This window comes from Bombina bombina, chromosome 3, assembly GCF_027579735.1.
Source record: "Bombina bombina isolate aBomBom1 chromosome 3, aBomBom1.pri, whole genome shotgun sequence".
NCBI classification, from domain to species: Eukaryota; Metazoa; Chordata; class Amphibia; order Anura; family Bombinatoridae; genus Bombina; species Bombina bombina.
In genome coordinates this window covers 752,279,957-752,300,019 of record NC_069501.1, presented here as the reverse complement: position 1 = coordinate 752,300,019, position 20,063 = coordinate 752,279,957, and the positions used below count along the sequence as shown (strand labels likewise).

Below are 20,063 nucleotides of genomic sequence, written 5' to 3'. Positions count from 1 at the left end.
TTGCAGGTACATCGTTTGTGTTATACATTTGAAATACAAACCATATGTGTAATTCCTGCCTAACGTGTTCTGTCTCTTTAAATTGCCTAACTTTGAGTGGACCCCATATGCATTGAAGATACCAGATTGAAGATACCATATAATAGAGATTGCTGGAGATTTCCATAACAAAAAGACTGCTCTAAATTTCCTTTAAATGGAACAAACAATATCTCTAAGATCGAAACTGCAATTACAGATCAGCTCTGTCTCTGGTATAGGAACCATCCTATTGGGCGAGAAACCCGTAGCATACACTGATTGAACTGGAAGAAGTCTGACGTCATCATTTTATTGGAGCTCCCAATGGACTGGAATACACGCTTGTATATCTGTGAGTTACTATTTGTAGTTAAGCTGTGCACAGCTGAAGAAAACACTCCTTTAATCCATCTTCCTAAGAATTTGTGTAAGAACACTCTCAACCAGCTAAACACAAACGGACTATCAAGTTCTTAACACTTTTTAGTGTCTAGGACCTGGGCGACAGATATATGTATGATCTTGTCACAGTATAATCTTTGATACAATATTGTCTTTTTTATCATTGTATAGCCATATATATGATAATCAAATACATTTGTAGATCTATTTAGATACTTTTAGATTTATTCAGATGCCGGCATCTTACACTATTAATAACCTCTAGTGTGCTATTTTAATAATTTTAGCATTTTAATAAATTTGTTACTTTTGATCAATGAATTTTGTCATATCCATTTTGTCACGTTAATAATTATTTATATTTTTAATTAATTGATTGTTCACAAGTTTAGTTTACAGAGAGCAGTTTGATTCACAAGACCACATTGTCACATATATTTATTTTTATTTATATATATATTATTCATATACACAATTTTTCTTTATTAATTTCATCATTTGATCATCATTTTATTTTGTATGGTAAGCTCCGCTTTTTGGAGCGCTTCTGTTCCACACCTATTCTATACATCCTTTCTTGGATCATTTTGAGGAATTAATGATCCCTTATTTAAGTGTATGTGTTGTGGGAGGTTGGTGGTTTAGGTGTTAATTGGTAAATTAGGTGTTTGCATTGTGGGGGGTTGGCAGTTTAGGTGATAATAGTTTAATTAAATATATGATAAATATGATACTGACTGGTGATGCCAGTTCTATGTTAGTTTATGAGTGTAAAAACTGGCGACGGGTAAAATATACACGCATAACTTGTATGCTGCGCAGTATATGTGATTGCTTGATTCGACTAAAAATTGGTGACGCTTGGTTTTGCGCCTGTCGCCACATATGTAATCTTGCCCTGCAATAAAAATATTTTTTAAAATGAGTTTACATTTTATTTCTTGTTTGTTTGTTTTTAACTTCATATTTGCAGTGTCTATTAGTTCCTGTCACAATCCAAAGTGGAAGGAAGCAGTTTTCATTTGAAGTGTTGCTAGGAAGCATCTAATCTAGCTGTAATTAGTTTATTACCCATATTCAATAGAGGACATTTGCTGAAAAATCATATGACAATTGAACCTAAGTTATGCAAAGTCTGCTGGCTGTAGGCAGTGGCTATATTGAGAATTTCGAAGTGGTCATTCAGCAAGAAAACCATTAAGTTGTTTGCTGTCTTTTTAAAACAATCTGTTTCTTATTACATTTAATTTATATGTTTTATAATTACATTTAATGTTCTTTTCTACAAAAGGAGCAGCTTTTATATCCCTTAAAGGCCTTAAAGACCTGATAACTATTTTTTTTTTAAATACAATTTTAGGCCACATTGATCATTAATAATGCAATGTTGGCAGCTGCATTTGAGGAAAGCTTGGTAAGTAAAAGAAAATAAATAAGAATAAGATAAAAATGAAAAATAACTTTTTTTTTTAATAAATAAGGATGAAGTTATAAATTGTATATACTGTCATGTAGTACTTTAGTTGTTGTTACTATGGTAACAAAAGCTACAAATGTGAGATGTGGTGGTACATTACAGCAGCCAGCCCCAGTGATAAAATTATAAGCTACACTGTTTTATGCACCAGAGGGAGTCTTATCACTACACACAGACTAAACTTTCAGATGTAGTATGTTTGTGGTATTATGAGTAAGAGGGACTCAATAAATATAGAGGACAAGATTTTTTTACTATTATCTTTACACCTCACCACAAAGAGACCTGCAGATATGTTACCCCCAACCCAGACATTATATTAAAAATTGTATAATTGTATACGAAGTCATTATTTCTTGAGTTTATGGACTATTTAATCTTTCAAGATTCTGTTTATTTTTTTTAATTATAAAGGAATGATTCATGTGCACATAAGAATTGTACTACATGAATTTCAGTAACACAGCCTCCAAATTACATTTCATATGTGTAATTCTGCTGCTATTAGATATTATTTAATAAACTAATCATTAAAAGCTTTACATAAAATGGTGCTATATTTTTTTCTAATAAATTGTTTCAATTATAAACCTTTAACTCTTCTACATTCTAAATTAGACATTTGTCCATATACTATTTTGTTTTTATTACATTAATTATTTATAATGAGTGTTTATGTTTTTAAAACTACGGTCCAAATTAACATGCGTTAATTACCATTCAGCATCTGCTCCTCCAGTGCTTGTGCATTTCTGTTGGCATCTTGCAACTTTCTATTCTTTTCTGGCTTTTCTCTCTCTATGGCCTGAAAAGTACAATAAATGTAAGTAAAATGTTTAATTTACATGTATTCCAACACAACCATTCAAACCTAAGGATAAGTAAGAATGTAAATTATTGAAATGCATTGATTTTAAAATAAAATAAGAAAATCTATGAATAATTCAAGGCTTTATAGTCAGCAGCCCTGAAATGTTTTACAAGTGTGTTACAATCAGTGTAGTTTTCTGCAATATTGTATAACAAAACTTTGCACAAAGCCCCAAGAGACAATCAATTTAGTTACATCTATTTTCAGAGCACAGTGTAAATTGATCAATACACTTATGTCAAAATGTCGTCATTGGTTAGTAGTTGTCAAGAATAATGTTGGTTGAATTGATACAATTGACTTTACAGAAAAATGCATCAATAATTTTATATTTGCCCTTTTTTAAAGAAAACTTCATGCACAGAATTGTATAATTCATTTTAGTTTGCTTGTACCACTTGTATGCAAAAACATTCAAGTTTGAAAATAATTGCAAACATTACTTAAATTCACTGCAAAATGCTCTCTGTTTTGTTCTATAAAATAAGTGCAGCAAACCACAGAAAAGCAAGTAGCTGCCTTGCAAATCTTACCAATAGAAGCCTTATTACTAAAAGCCCAAATTGCTGTAGTAGAATGAACAGTAATTCGCTCAGGGAGAGTTTATACTGCAATCAAATGAGCTTTATGAATTAAAGGGATACTAAACCCATTTTTTTCCTTTCATGATTCAGATAGAGCATTCAATTTTAAGCAACTTTCTAATGTACTCCTATTATCAATGTTTCTTTGTTCTCTTGCTATCTTTATTTGAAAAGCAGTAATAAAAGGTTTGGAGCCGGCCCATTTTTGGTTCAGAACCTGGGTAGCGCTTGCTGATTGATTTGTTACATTTAGCCACCAATCATCAAGTGCTACCCAGGTACTGAACTAAAAATGGGCTGGTTCTTAAGCTTATAGTCAAACCAAGATATCATGAGAATGAAGAGAAATTGATAATAGGAGTACATTTGGAAGTTGCTTAAAATTGCATGCTCTATCTGAATAATGAAAGTTTAATTTTGACTTGAATGTCCCTTTAAGTATTTGGTATACAAACAGAGATAAGATAAGGAAGCTTTGTTTGTAGATTACGAGTGGTGTGCTAACAGTTATGCGCGTGCAATATCGGGTTTATTGCAGCTGTTTGAGCGAGTCAGATGTAGCGCTTGTATTACAAGTTGAAAGTAAATGCAAGTGCAATCGTGATTCATGGTACAATAATTACTGTGACCTCAAAGCTTTAGTTTGACAAAACAAAAAAGTGTCACAAAAAATAAATTTAAAAGTACAGTTACACTCATTGGGGTCAATTCATCAAGCTCCATACGAAGCATGATGCCCTGTGTTTCTGGAGAGCCTCCATAACCTATCCGCCTGCTCTGTATACGATCGGGTTGATTGACACCCCCTGCTAGAGGCCGATTGGCTGCAAATCTGCAGGGGGCGGTATTGCACCAGAAGTTCACAAGAACTGCTGGTGCACTGACAAATTGCATTTATCGATGTGCAGTGGATATGATACATTGACCGCATAATAACAACATCTAATAAAAATTATTTTAAGAAAAATATTGCACAAAAAAGTTATATGGGCTTAAAGCTATGAGGTCTCAGGTGTTACATAAATTTGCATCTCTCTCTCACACTCTCTCTCTCTCTCTCTCTCTCTGTATATATATATTTAGTAACCGAAAGATACAGCACTCTCACTATCCAATAGTCTACAATGTACCATGGTGTAAACATAATAATACATATTGAATGAAGACAATTGCACTCTCTGGATTTGCAAATAACAAAACTGTTTACTGCATGACATTTTGAGATATTCACCCCTTGTTATTTATAAATCCCGAGAGTGCAATTGTCTTCATTCTATATATATATATATATATATATATATATATATATATATATATATATATATATGTGTGTGTGTGTGTGTGTGTGTGTGTACATACATATTTATATGTGTACATATGTATTTACAGACATATTGTACCAAAAAACATCATCTATGTAGAAATATCTATTTATGAATAAATAGAACATTGGAATGTAAAATATTAATATTTTAATTTTGGGTTTGCGCACTTGAGAATATGTGATGTGATCAGGTTTATGCATGGACACTTTTTGGCTCCATTGACTTCTATAGGGAAATACAGTAATACATTCACTATATTCTAACTTCGACTTTTTGTGTGCATTGGGTTAGCTTTGTAGCAAATTTTTTTTGCTTTTAACTTGTAATATGAACAATACCTGTAACATGCAAAAAGCTTAATTTTAGTGGAGTTAGTGTGAGAACGGAATTATTAAATATTATTACTCATAATCTGGCCCTTAATGCGTTGTTGTTTTAAAGACCAATACGAGCTATTTCCTATACAAAAATTAACCTGAAGGAAACACATTATTGTACATGTTATACTCTGCTGCTGGTATAAGTAATAGGAAACACAATATTACAGTACACCATCCCTTTAACTTACACTTCTAGTGCATTCACTGTGTTTAATGTTTACAATTACTATAGTGATAAGTATTAAAATCAATTGTAAGATTTCTTGACACCTTTAGGAACATCTAGTTGGTTTACATGTGTGAAACTGGCTCCTAATCTGTACTGTTTCTAAGGACCCTGACAATCGTTTACACAATGATATATAATATCTCGTCTAAATGTTTTAGCTATTTTATGTCCTCTACATAGCCCTGAGTTTGTACATTATTTCATATCCTTTACACATAACGTGGTACATTAACAATTTATATAATTAAAATATTTATAAGTGTTCTACACAAAACTGTATTTTACTGATTATGATAAAAGATAGTGAATCTTACTTTAACTTTCTTTGTGAGGTCAGTGAAGTCTCCTTCTTTTCTGAAGATTGCAAATTCAGAGCTTTGCAGAAGTGCTTCAGATCGTGTCATCCAGCTATGAAGTTCTGTTAAATCCACATCAAATCTAAAATTAACAGAACAACAACATAAACTTTAGTTGCAAAAATAGAAAAAGCAAAGAAACATGAATGACATAAAAATGATGGCTTCATTTATATATCATCAGTATGCCATATGGTTATCAAAGAATAATATATTGTTACTTAAGTCAGAAAAAAAAGCAAATGAAAAGGGTGTCTCCTAGTGCAGATAAATCAAATAGTGTCGACCCAATGGTGCCCAAATGGTAGAAAAGGTACTCACACTTTCAAAAGCACAAACAAGTGCTATTCGCGCAGGCAGGGCTATTATAGTGGCCCTGCTCACTAAACATCCAGCAAGTAGTACTGATGCAGTGCGATGATAAAAGCTTCTCCAAAAAAATGCTCAGGATGTATATTAAAACCTGTATATTTGTTTAAAAAACAGAATAAACAATCTAGGGACAATGATTAAAAACAATAGCAAATAGAATGCAACTCGCTCCTGAGGAAACGGCACAGTAGACGCCGAGAAACGCGTTGCATTCTATGGACTATTGTTTTTAATTATTGTCCATAATTTGTTTATTCTGTTTTTAAACAAATATACACTTTTTTAATATAGCTACATCTTGAGCATTTTTTGGAGTCACTTTTATCACCGCACTGCATCAGTACTTCTTGCTGAATGTTTAGCTAATACCTCGTATTGAAAGGAGCAGCCTTCCCTGAAATGCAGTGCGCTGGGGCACTGTGAGTTCTCAGTCTATGTACCTAGGCATTATCTTTGCCTTCGGGAAGTTTGAGTATTAATTTTTCCCATATCTATATATCCATATACCATATCGGCTATTCTAGGAGGTGCTCTTCTTGTCTCTCTTTTTGTTACTTACTTCAGTTGGTTTATTTGCTATAATAAATAATGGGAAATTAAAGTTTATCTAAGAATGAAAAATGTTTTGATTTGCATTTAAATTTTTTAAATGAGTTCTCAATTATTTAGGCCAAGTGGAGCAAAAACATATTAATGTTATTGTGCTTTAGCAGTGCTAAAATAAATCAATTGCACTTTTATTTTTGCACTTAGATTACAAGTTCAAAGTAATATTTTAGTGTTCGAGCGAAAGTCTAGGGAGTGCTAATATGAATGTTGGATAGTGCAGGTGCGCTAAAAAACTTATGTCAGCTTTCACTCAAGTGCCAACCTGAAGGTGCACTAAAGCTTGAAGGCCTTTAAATAAATGGTATTAAGGTTGGATTTTAAAATTTTCATATGTTAAGAATGCTATCTTCTAAAAGTAGGGAATACAAAAGTATTTGAATGTTTAGCAAATCTTGGGATAGCCCTATACTTACCCCATGTAAAGTACATTAAAATTACTCGACAAAGTCATATACTATGTCATATACTATATCCCTTTAAATCACTTTTAAAAAATAATTTCCAAAAAAAACCCTTTCATTTCCATTTAATATGTATAAATATGAATGAAATACATTAAAGACACTAACCCCCCCCAAAAAAATATTTAATGCTTCAGATAGAGCATGCAATTTTAAGCAAATTTCTAATATACTCCTATTATCAATTTTTCTTTGTTCTCTTGCTATCTTTATTTAAAAAGCCGGAATGTGATGCATAGGAGCCAGCCCATTTTTGGTTGAGAACCTGGGTTATGCTTGCTTATTGGTGGGTAAATGTAAGCCTCTAATAAGCAAGCACTATCCATGGTGCTGAACCTAAAATGGGCTGGCTGCTAAGATTTACATTCCTGCTTTTAAGAAAAAAAAAGATAGCAAGAGAATGAAGAAAAATTGATAACAGGAGTACATTATAAAGTTGCTTAAAATGTCATGCTCTATCTGAATCATGAAAGAACAAATTTGGGTTCAGTGTCCCTTTAAGATGTTTGTTGCTTTTTATTGCACATATATTCTTACCTTAACACTATTACAGGTGTTTCTAGCACTGTTAGTGCAATACATAACTTACTACTTATAATCGCCTAGATTATAAGTGGAGCGCACAATTGCACTTTCACGAGTGTGATTTTTGCGCTCCACCAGCGAACGCAAATGTGCTCTGATATTATAAGTCAAAGGAATAGTGTAGTCAAAATTAAACTTTCATGATTCGGATAGAGCAGGCAATTTTAAGCAACATTCTCTTGGTATCTTTATTTGAAAAAGCAATTATGTAAGCATAGGAGCTGGCCCATTTAGAGCTTTCTTATTGGTGTCTAAATGTAGCCACCAATAAACAAATGCTACCCAGGTGCTGAACCAAAAATGTGCTGGGTCCTATGCTTACATTCAAATAAAAAAGCCAAGAGAATGGAGAAAATTTGATAATAGGAGTAAATTAGAAAGTTGCTTAACTTAAAATTGCATGCTCTGGGGCATATTTATTAATGTGCGAGTGGACATGATACGAAGTAGTGTATCATGTCCGCTGCACATCGATAAATGCTGACAGCAGACGTTATCAGCATTTATCATTGCACCAGGAGTGCTTATGAACTGCTGGTGCAATGCCGCCCCCTGCAGATTTGCAGACAATCATCCGCTAGCAGGGGTTGTCAATCAACCCAATCGTATTCGATCGGGTTGATTTCTGTCTGTGGCCTCAGAGCAGGCAGACAAGTTATGGAGCAGTGGTCTTTAGACCACTGCTTTATAACTTCTGTTTCCAGCGAGCCAAAAAAGGGGCATCAAGCTCCAAACGGAGCTTGATAAATATGCCCCTCCATATGAATCATGAAAGTTTAATTTTAACTACACTATTCCTTTAAGCACAATATGTATAAATATGTATGAAATACGCATTGCCTGGATCTTTGCACTCATGAGAGAATGCTTCCATAGGCTCCAATGGGAGCCTCGTTCTCATGCTGTGCGACATGATAAATAACCAACATGATAAATAACCTAGTCACACAGCATTGGGGAGCAAATTAAAAATATTTATGTATATGATTGCTGTGGGGTTTACCCAGGTAGTCATGGTTACGGTTAGTGTAGTGGTTAGCCAGGTCACCAGGCATAGGTTTCAGTTGCAGTGGGAGTTTTGTGAGAGCATAAAAAGGGATAAGGTGATAGGAGGAATAGGGATTCACTCAATACAGGGGATGATTTATTATTTTTTGATCATCTGAATTGAGTTCCAAGTGCCTTAAAGTGACACGTTACACAAATGATGATTAATTTGAAAGTGATGCAGTGCATTTGTAAAATGATGACTAGAAAACATCCCATAAGCATCTCTATCTAAATAAGTATTTTTTTAGCTCATCAGAGTAAATGCTGTATGACCAGTTAGTTTTCATTTAGAGTCATACTTTGCTTTACTGTGATTTTGGGAATGTCACAATTATCTGATAAAATTTCATAGTAAACATCCTTAAACTGAGGAGGAAAATATAGCAACTGTACCTGCACATGCCAGACGCATGCTCCTTTACAAATCCTGAAACTTGCATTCTAATAGGTTACTTTACAAAAGGATGTGGCTATTGAGGGCATTTTCTTCCTTTTTACATAGCTTTTTACAGACAAGCTGCATCACTTTCAAGTGATTCATTCATTTCATTCTTATCGGTTATTTGTAGAGCGACAAAAGATTCCCCAGCGCTAATCATTTGGGTAACGTCAATTTAAGGTGCTTACAAATCATTGCAGATGAAGAAAAAAGTAAGAAATCCTCTGCATTGAGATAAACCCACACAAAAAAAAACCCATATCACTTTATGACAGCCGTGCAACGGCTTTACCTCTATTTAAAATTAAAAAGTTTTGCGACACATTTAGGGCTAGATTACGAGTGGCGTGCTAACTGCAGAGAACAAGTGTTATCAGGTTTTTCATAGTTTTTTGGGCAAGACGGGAAATGCGCATGTACTATGAGTTGAAAGTATTGCTTTTGCTCGAGCACAATCATGATTTACGTACAATTTATACGTGTCGGGTTAGCATTACTTCAGAGCTCGCACAAAGGATAGGGGAAGAAAAAACTGTTGCATTAAGCACAAAATAAATACACATTAAAGTACAGTTACACTCATATTAACATTGTCTGATAAAAAATATTTTTTAAAAATCAATAAAAAAGTTCTAAGGGCTAAACTATAGATTGTATAAGGTGTTTAAAAAAAGGTCTGCAAAAGGCTTTAATATATATATATATATGTATGTATATATACGTATACAAAGACTTGTCTAAATATGTGTGTGCCTGTATGTATATATATATATATATATATATATATATATATATGTATGTAAGTATGTATGTATAGATGTGTGCACAAATATATTTAAGTACTTATTTGTTTTACATTGGAATTCTAAGTATTTAAAACTCCTGTCTGGTGAGCACCCTAGCGATAAGTGTTGTTTTTTTTTCTTCTGCACTCTTCGTTAACTTCTATGGGGAGAATATATTAACACAGTCCCAATATTTGGTTAGCGAACATCGGGTTTGGCTCGCATGCAAAATGTTTACTTTCAACTTAATACGCGCGTTATCTGATGTGCGCAAAAAGCTTCCGTCTAGCAAAGTTTACATTCCAGTTAAATAGCACTCCAGTCATAATCTAGGCCTTATTTGATGCTTTCTTTGAGCTTTCTTTGTAAATTGCCCTTTAAATATTAAAAATATTTAAGTATTCTTTATTGTCATTTGTTTAGAGTTAAAATGTACAGTATAAATATTTAAAACCAGGAGAACTATCTAAATTTATTTCCCATTAACTGCCTTGGCTTGAGGTAACTTTAAAATGTCATTGTATCATATTAAATTAAAATAATAGGTAGCATAATAGTTATATGAAATAGTGCTACAATATTAACTGCACACACATAAAATGTTATTAATGAATACAGTCAGTGAAAAATAGCTCTGGTGCTAAGCAATAAAATACCAGTATAAATATTATTGGCATAAACTAAAGCACATTATTTGTGTGTTTAATAATACTAATTGTCATACACAATATATCAGGAACATGTATTATACAGGGAGTGCAGAATTATTAGGCAAATGAGTATTTTGACCACATCATCCTCTTTATGCATGTTGTCTTACTCCAAGCTGTATAGGCTCGAAAGCCTACTACCAATTAAGCATATTAGGTGATGTGCATCTCTGTAATGAGAAGGGGTGTGGTCTAATGACATCAACACCCTATATCAGGTGTGCATAATTATTAGGCAACTTCCTTTCCTTTGGCAAAATGGGTCAAAAGAAGGACTTGACAGGCTCAGAAAAGTCAAAAATAGTGAGATATCTTGCAGAGGGATGCAGCACTCTTAAAATTGCAAAGCTTCTGAAGTGTGATCATCGAACAATCAAGCGTTTCATTCAAAATAGTCAACAGGGTCGCAAGAAGCGTGTGGAAAAACCAAGGCGCAAAATAACTGCCCATGAACTGAGAAAAGTCAAGCGTGCAGCTGCCAAGATGCCACTTGCCACCAGTTTGGCCATATTTCAGAGCTGCAACATCACTGGAGTGCCCAAAAGCACAAGGTGTGCAATACTCAGAGACATGGCCAAGGTAAGAAAGGCTGAAAGACGACCACCACTGAACAAGACACACAAGCTGAAACGTCAAGACTGGGCCAAGAAATATCTCAAGACTGATTTTTCTAAGGTTTTATGGACTGATAAAATGAGAGTGAGTCTTGATGGGCCAGATGGATGGGCCCGTGGCTGGATTGGTAAAGGGCAGAGAGCTCCAGTCCGACTCAGACGCCAGCAAGGTGGAGGTGGAGTACTGGTTTGGGCTGGTATCATCAAAAATGAGCTTGTAGGGCCTTTTCGGGTTGAGGATGGAGTCAAGCTCAACTCCCAGTCCTACTGCCAGTTTCTGGAAGACACCTTCTTCAAGCAGTGGTACAGGAAGAAGTCTGCATCCTTCAAGAAAAACATGATTTTCATGCAGGACAATGCTCCATCACACGCGTCCAAGTACTCCACAGCATGGCTGGCAAGAAAGGGTATAAAAGAAGAAAATCTAATGACATGGCCTCCTTGTTCACCTGATCTGAACCCCATTGAGAACCTGTGGTCCATCATCAAATGTGAGATTTACAAGGAGGGAAAAAAGTACACCTCTCTGAACAGTGTCTGGGAGGCTGTGGTTGCTGCTGCACACAATGTTGATGGTGAACAGATCAAAACACTGACAGAATCCATGGATGGCAGGCTTTTGAGTGTCCTTGCAAAGAAAGGTGGCTATATTGGTCACTGATTTGTTTTTGTTTTGTTTTTGAATGTCAGAAATGTATATTTGTGAATGTTGAGATGTTATATTGGTTTCACTGGTAAAAATAAATAATTGAAATGGGTATATATTTGTTTTTTGTTAAGTTGCCTAATAATTATGTTTTTTGGGTTCATTGAGAACATGGTTGTTGTTCAATAATAAAATTAATCCTCAATAATACAACTTGCCTAATAATTCTGCACTCCCTGTAGTAATGTAACATATATACGAATAAAATCTGTTATAAAAAGCCATGGATGATAAAGATATTTCATATTTGTATTACTGCTGATATGTAATTCTGAAATGGAGAACAAATAAAGTATGTTTTAATTTTTAATTTTTTTTATTTATAACCAGTGGTACATGCCATAAAAAAGAAAAAATAAATCACATTATAGTTATTGCGCCACGCAGGGCCACATATAGCATTACATAAAAAGCCAATCTAGAATCAACGGATATAATTATAACATTCTGGACTTTATACAACATTAAATTTTACCCCAAAGTGGTTCTCTTGATTCTATGCATATACTACTGGGATTTTTCTCTTTTTTCTATCCTATTCCCCTTTCCCTATTCCCTTCTTTTCTATGCAACAAACTTTACAGAACATAATTTAGAAAGTAAACATAGGATCATGGCACGTTTAAGTGTACATATTCGAGTACCAGGAGATTAAGACGAGAGAAAAAAAAAAGGGGGGAAGAACCAACCCCTACCCTCTCTCTCTCTCCTCTCCCCCTCAACCCCTCAATATTGGTCTATACACAAAATCTCCAGTACCAGCTTTAATACCAAGAGCTTGGAAAAAGACCTCAAAATAATCCGATTTATGAAACTTTTTAGTCAGTATGTATTGTGTAGAGATGGAGAATGATTGAATGATCCCCAACCAGTTATTAAAGAAGTTTTGGATTTGTCTGTTCTGTACATTTATTATATTATGTTGTTTAAAAATAATTTGTGATTTAAGTGCTTCAATAAATGCCCGGAATGAAGGGGCCTTTTTACTCTTCCAATTTCTCAGAATCAAATTACGGACCAGTAAAATTATAGTGTTAATAATACCCCGATTTCCATCCTCTGTATAGAGCAGAAAGATTCTAATTGGCGTAAAAGAAGGAAAATTTAATACATGCTTATCTTACCAGTAGTTAACTTTCTGCCTGAATTGTCATGTTTTAGGGCAAAACCAAAAGCAGTGAAGCAAGTCAGCCCCCGGGCTAGAGCATTTATAGCAACAACCTAAATGGCATATATTCCATTTAGCAAGTCTCTTTGGTGAGATATAGGTATTGTTAAGGAGCTTTAAATGTGATTCTTTCCATGTGGAACGTAGAGAAGCCGTGGTTATCCACAGAAGACCTTTCTTGATATTATCATAGTTACTCTCTTCAAAATATTTTGAGCAATATGCTGACAGTTGCTCTATATTTAATTGGCCCTGCTTGGCCAAGAGTATCTTATACAATAGGGAGATTGATCGATTCCCCTGCCTATATATGTTTATGAAGTCCCCAATTTTCTCAAAATTCTCTGACCAACTGCCAAACTTTAGTTTTTTATTAATAAAATGCCGGACTTGCAAGTATGCATAAAAGTCTTTATTTGATATGTTATATCTAGTAGCTATCTCATCAAATGTTCTTATATGAGATCTTTCGTCAACTAGCTGCATTAAATTAGTTAGACCTTTTTCTGCCCAGCGTTTAAAGATCACATACTGTCGACCAGGTATAAAATCAGGATTTCCTCTAATGGGCAGGAAAGAGGAGATCCGGAAGTTAATGTGGAGATGCGCACATAGTTGTTGCCAAGCCTTGACCACATTAAATATACTATATGTTTTCTTGATACTATCCGCTAGTTGTAAGTATGGATAGTGTAATATAGCTTTAAGGGAGAGAGGTTGTATAAGATTCTCTTCTATTGTTAAATTTGTCAGGTAATTAGCTGATAACAACCAATCAACTCCATGTCTAGCAAGGATAGCAAGGTTATAAGCCTTTATATCGGGAAATGCTAAGCCCACAGAATCTTTCAAAACTGATAATTTGGTTATTGAGAGCATGTGTCTGGAATTGATCCAGAGAAATTTGGCACATGCCTGGTAAAAAGATCTAACATCCTGATCTTTAATATATAGTGGAAGATTATTCATTATATAAGTTATTTGAGGGAAAACAATAGTTTTAATCATCATTACTTTGGCAGAAAGGGAAATCAGAAAAAAAGACCATTGACGCAATTTCGCAAATATCTTAGAAAAACAAGGTGTATAGTTCAACTTATACCACATATTCGGGTCTCTATGTAAAATAATTCCTAAATATCTAAAGCTCTTTACCTCCTTCAAATTATGCTGCTTCAAACTATCTTTATTTTTATAAATCCATAAAATCTCAGTTTTTGAGGTATTGATCTTATACTCTGAAATAGCCCCAAATAAATGCAGTGACTTTATAGCTATGGGTATATTTACACTAGTGTTTTCAAAATATAATAATAAGTCATTGGCATATAGTGATAACACACATTTTTGATTCCCAAATTCTATTCCTTTCAGTTCTTGTCTCAAATGAATTGCTAAGGGCTCCATGGCTATGTTGAAAAGGAGAGGGGAGAGGGGGCATCCCTAATGCGTCCCTCTTTCTAACTTAAAAAAGGGAGTTTGGCTATTGTTAATCATAATTGTTGATATTGGATAGTTATATAAAAGTCAGATAAAATTCATCAACTTACCACAGAAGCCGAAGCTAGTCAAAGCATTAAATAAATGCTCCCATATTATGGAGTCAAAGGCCTTCTCGGCATCAACCATCATCATAGCAAGATCAAATTTAGGTACAATTTTATCTCGCGAGAACCTATTCCAAAAATGTTCTAGGATCATGTAGGTTTTCCGAATATTCTTCGTAGAAGATCTGTTTATCATGAAACCTGCTTGATCTGGGTGTATAATTTCTTGTAGAGATGTTCTTAAACGATTAGCAATTATAGAGGTAAGCAATTTATAGTCTGTATTTAATAAAGAGATCGGTCTGTATGACCCTGGATCTGATGGATTCTTATCTTTTTTGAGAATAAGAGTGATGATTGACGCAGAGAAGAACCGTGACATTGTTTTTCCGTCCATATAGTATTCATTAAACAAACATGTTAACATAGGAACAATTTCTGATTTAAGTATTCGATAGAATTCCGCAGGCCCAGGGGCCTTTCCTTGTTTAGCTTCCTCTATGGCTTTTAAAACTTCAGACATGGAGATAGGCTCATTAATTAAGGCAACCTGTTCTGATGTAACCCTAGGACAAGAAATATTCTCCCAAAAAAGTGTATTACTATGGGGGTCTATTGCTTTGGCAGAATATATATTTTTAAAATAATCTAGAAAAAACATTTGGATATCGCTAGGTTGTGTATAGCATTGATCTCCCGTACTGATTTTTTCAATTATGTTATTCTTTTTTCTTGCCCTGTCTAGTCTTGCAAGATATTTGGCTGACCTCCCATAATGTCCAGTGTAACGTGCATTCATTCTAATCTCCTCATTATTTATTTTAGTGGAGAGAAACAGATCTCTATTTTGTCTTGCTACCTTATATTTGTTCCAGTATTTTCTGAGTGGGGTATTTATATATTTTTGGTATGCCTTAGTCACTGTATTGGCCAACTGTAATTCTCGTGCCTTAAATTTCTTTTTGGTCAGTATCATGTAAGCTTTTATCTCCCCCCTAAGGAATGCTTTTGCAGCCTCCCAAAAGACCTCCAGTCTATCTACATAGTTTTTATTATTAATACTATATTCTATCCATTTATTTTTAAGCCAATTATGAAACGAGACATTATTTATCATATGTTTTGGAAAATAAAAATTGTTCATGACTTTTTGACCTATCTGGGCACCTATTACTAACGATAGGGGAGAGTGATCTGAAAGTACTATGTCATGTATATCTGACTTGGTATCATCTCTTAGGAGGGAGTCCAAGACTAGAAAAAAGTCAATCCTTGAGAAGGATCTATATACCCTAGACTCGCATGTATATAACTTGCTATCCGGGTATTTTTTAAGCTCATCAGAGTAAATGCTGTATGACCAGTTAGTTTTCATTTAGAGTCATACTTTGCTTTACTGTGATTTTGTGGAATGTCACAATTATCTAATAAAATTTCATAGTAAACATCCTTAAACTGAGAAGGAAAATATAGCAACTGTACCTGCACATGCCAGACGCATGCTCCTTTACAAATCCTGAAACTTGCATTCTAATAGGTTACTTTACAAAAGGATGTGGCTATTGAGGGCATTTTCTTCCTTTTTACATAGCTTTTTACAGACAGGCTGCATCACTTTCAAGTGATTCATTCATTTCATTCTTATTGGTTATTTGTAGAGCGACAAAAGATTCCCCAGCGCTAATCATTTGGGTAACGTCAATTTAAGGTGCTTACAAATCATTGCAGATGAAGAAAAAAGTAAGAAATCCTCTGCATTGAGACAAACCCACACAAAAAAACCCATATCACTTTATGACAGCCGTGCAATGGCTTTACCTCTATTTAAAATTAAAAAACCCCATTAGTTTTGCGACACATTTAGGGCTAGATTACGAGTGGCATGCTAACTGCAGAGAACAAGTGTTATCAGGTTTTTCATAGTTTTTTGGGCAAGACGGGAAATGCGCATGTACTATGAGTTGAAAGTATTGCTTTTGCTCGAGCACAATCATGATTTACGTACGATTTATATGTGTCGGGTTAGCATTACTTCAGAGCTCGCACAAAGGATAGGGGAAGAAAAAACTGTTGAATGAAACACAAAATAAATACACATTAAAGTACAGTTACACTCATATTAACATTGTCTGATAAAAAATATTTTTTAAAAATCAATAAAAAAGTTTTAAGGGCTAAACTATAGATTGTATAAGGTGTTTAAAAAAAGGTCTGCAAAAGGCTTTAATATATATATGTATGTATATATACGTATACAAAGACTTGTCTAAATATGTGTGTGCCTGTATGTATATGTATGTATATATATATATATATATATATATATATAAATATATATATATACAGGGAGTGCAGAATTATTAGGCAAGTTGTATTTTTGAGGATTAATTTTATTATTGAACAACAACCATGTTCTCAATGAACCCAAAAAACTCATTAATATAAAAGCTGAATAGTTTTGGAAGTAGTTTTTAGTTTGTTTTTAGTTATAGCTATTTTAGGGGGATATCTGTGTGTGCAGGTGACTATTACTGTGCATAATTATTAGGCAACTTAACAAAAAACAAATATATACCCATTTCAATTATTTATTTTTACCAGTGAAACCAATATAACATCTCAACATTCACAAATATACATTTCTGACATTCAAAAACAAAACAAAAACAAATCAGTGACCAATATAGCCACCTTTCTTTGCAAGGACACTCAAAAGCCTGCCATCCATGGATTCTGTCAGTGTTTTTATCTGTTCACCATCAACATTGCGTGCAGCAGCAACCACAGCCTCCCAGACACTGTTCAGAGAGGTGTACTGTTTTCCCTCCTTGTAAATCTCACATTTGATGATGGACCACAGGTTCTCAATGGGGTTCAGATCAGGTGAACAAGGAGGCCATGTCATTAGATTTTCTTCTTTTATACCCTTTCTTGCCAGCCACGCTGTGGAGTACTTGGACGCGTGTGATGGAGCATTGTCCTGGATGAAAATCATGTTTTTCTTGAAGGATGCAGACTTCTTCCTGTACCACTGCTTGAAGAAGGTGTCTTCCAGAAACTGGCAGTAGGACTGGGAGTTGAGCTTGACTCCATCCTCAACCCGAAAAGGCCCCACAAGCTCATCTTTGATGATACCAGCCCAAACCAGTACTCCACCTCCACCTTGCTGGCGTCTGAGTCGGACTGGAGCTCTCTGCCCTTTACCAATCCAGCCATGGGCCCATCCATCTGGCCCATCAAGACTCACTCTCATTTCATCAGTCCATAAAACCTTAGAAAAATCAGTCTTGAGCTATTTCTTGGCCAAGTCTTGACGTTTCAGCTTGTGTGTCTTGTTCAGTGGTGGTCGTCTTTCAGCCTTTCTTACCGTGGCCATGTCTCTGAGTATTGCACACCTTGTGCTTTTGGGCACTCCAGTGATGTTGCAGATCTGAAATATGGCCAAACTGGTGGCAAGTGGCATCTTGGCAGTTGCACTCTTGACTTTTCTCAGTTCATGGGCAGTTATTTTGCGCCTTGGTTTTTCCACATGCTTCTTGCGACCCTGTTGACTATTTTGAATGAAACGCTTGATTGTTCAATGATCACGCTTCAGAAGCTTTGCAATTTTAAGAGTGCTGCATCCCTCTGCAAGATATCTCACTATTTTTGACTTTTCTGAGCCTGTCAAGTCCTTCTTTTGACCCATTTTGCCAAAGGAAAGGAAGTTGCCTAATAATTATGCACACCTGATATAGGGTGTTGATGTCATTAGACCACACCCCTTCTCATTACAGAGATGCACATCACCTAATATGCTTAATTGGTAGTAGGCTTTCGAGCCTATACAGCTTGGAGTAAGACAACATGCATAAAGAGGATGATGTGGTCAAAATACTCATTTGCCTAATAATTCTGCACTCCCTGTATATGTATGTAAGTATGTATGTATAGATGTGTGCACAAACATATTTAAGTACTTATTTGTTTTACATTGGAATTCTAAGTATTTAAAACTCCTGTCTGGTGAGCACCCTAACGATAAGTGTTGTTTTTTTTTCTTCTGCACTCTTCGTTAACTTCTATGGGGAGAATATCTTAATACAGTCCCAATATTTGGTTAGCGCACATCGGGTTTGGCTCGCATGCAAAATGTTTACTTTCAACTTGTAATACGGGCGTTATCTGATGTGCGCAAAAAGCTTCCGTCTAGCAAAGTTTACGTTCCAGCTAAATAGCACTCCAGTCATAATCTAGGCCTTATTTGATGCTTTCTTTGAGCTTTCTTTGTAAATTGCCCTTTAAATATTAAAAACATTTAAGTATTCTTTATTGTCATTTGTTTAGAGTTAAAATGTACAGTATAAATATTTAAAACCAGGAGAACTATCTAAATGTATTTCCCATTAACTGCCTTGGCTTGAGGTAACTTTAAAATGTCATAGTATCATATTAAATTAAAATAATAGGTAGCATAATAGTTATATGAAATACTGCTACAATATTAACTGCACACACATAAAATGTTATTAATGAATCTAGTCAGTGAAAAATAGCTCTGGTGCTAAGCAATAAAATACCAGTATAAATATTATTGGCATAAACTAAAGCACATTAATTGTGTGTTTAATAATACTAATTGTCATACACAATATATCAGGAACATGTATTATATTAATGTAACATATATACGAATAAACTCTGTTATAAAAAGCCATGGATGATAAAGATATTTTATATTTGTATTACTGCTGATATGTAATTCTGAACTGGAGAACAAATAAAGTATGTTTTAACCCCTTGGACGCTAGATTAAGCCACCACAGATTGCATAAAAATATGTTACAGTTACAGCCAAAAGGATATGATGCTTTCAAATAAAAAGTCTGCTAACTGTAATTAAAAAAAACAATGCTAATGATTTATTTTCTCTTTCATTTGTATATTCAGAAAGTACAAAGTCATTTTGTTCAAAATAAATCAACTCACTTGTGTAGTACAATATTATTCAATAGTTTTCATTTAAACATATTTTTAAATATTGTCTTATCTGCCATATATTCTAGCTGATGATTATACCTTCCACTTCCAAAACCTCAGAAGACTGAATTCATCCTGCTTCTGGAACAGGGAATTCAATAAAAACTTTCATGAATTTAACATTTCTGAACTTTGGACAGTATTTTCAGTGTGTTTTTCCACTGATGACAATCCTAAAATGTGTCTTCCATTAATACCGCTGAGGCTCAAATTTGTTACATCTAGAAAACAACACTAAATATTTATCTTTGTTGATAATCCACATGCTTTGTAATACAAAAACAAATATGCAGGATTAGGAGAGACAAAATGGTAATTTCAGAGGTTTAGCGATTACATCCAGGTCGAAGGAT

The 20,063-nt window shown here is 34.4% G+C and overlaps 1 protein-coding gene across 1 annotated transcript in view; it reads right to left on the bottom strand.

Moving 5' to 3' along the window:
* Window positions 1–20,063, bottom strand: part of DMD (dystrophin) — a 4,487,195-nt gene that overhangs the window by 2,768,072 nt on the left and 1,699,060 nt on the right. Inside the window, exons 18-19 of the mRNA XM_053707599.1 lie at window positions 5,604–5,727; window positions 2,618–2,705 (exon numbers count right to left, since the gene is read on the bottom strand). Of these exons, the coding sequence (XP_053563574.1) occupies window positions 2,618–2,705; window positions 5,604–5,727 (212 nt within the window). The remainder of the gene's footprint in view (window positions 1–2,617; window positions 2,706–5,603; window positions 5,728–20,063) is intronic.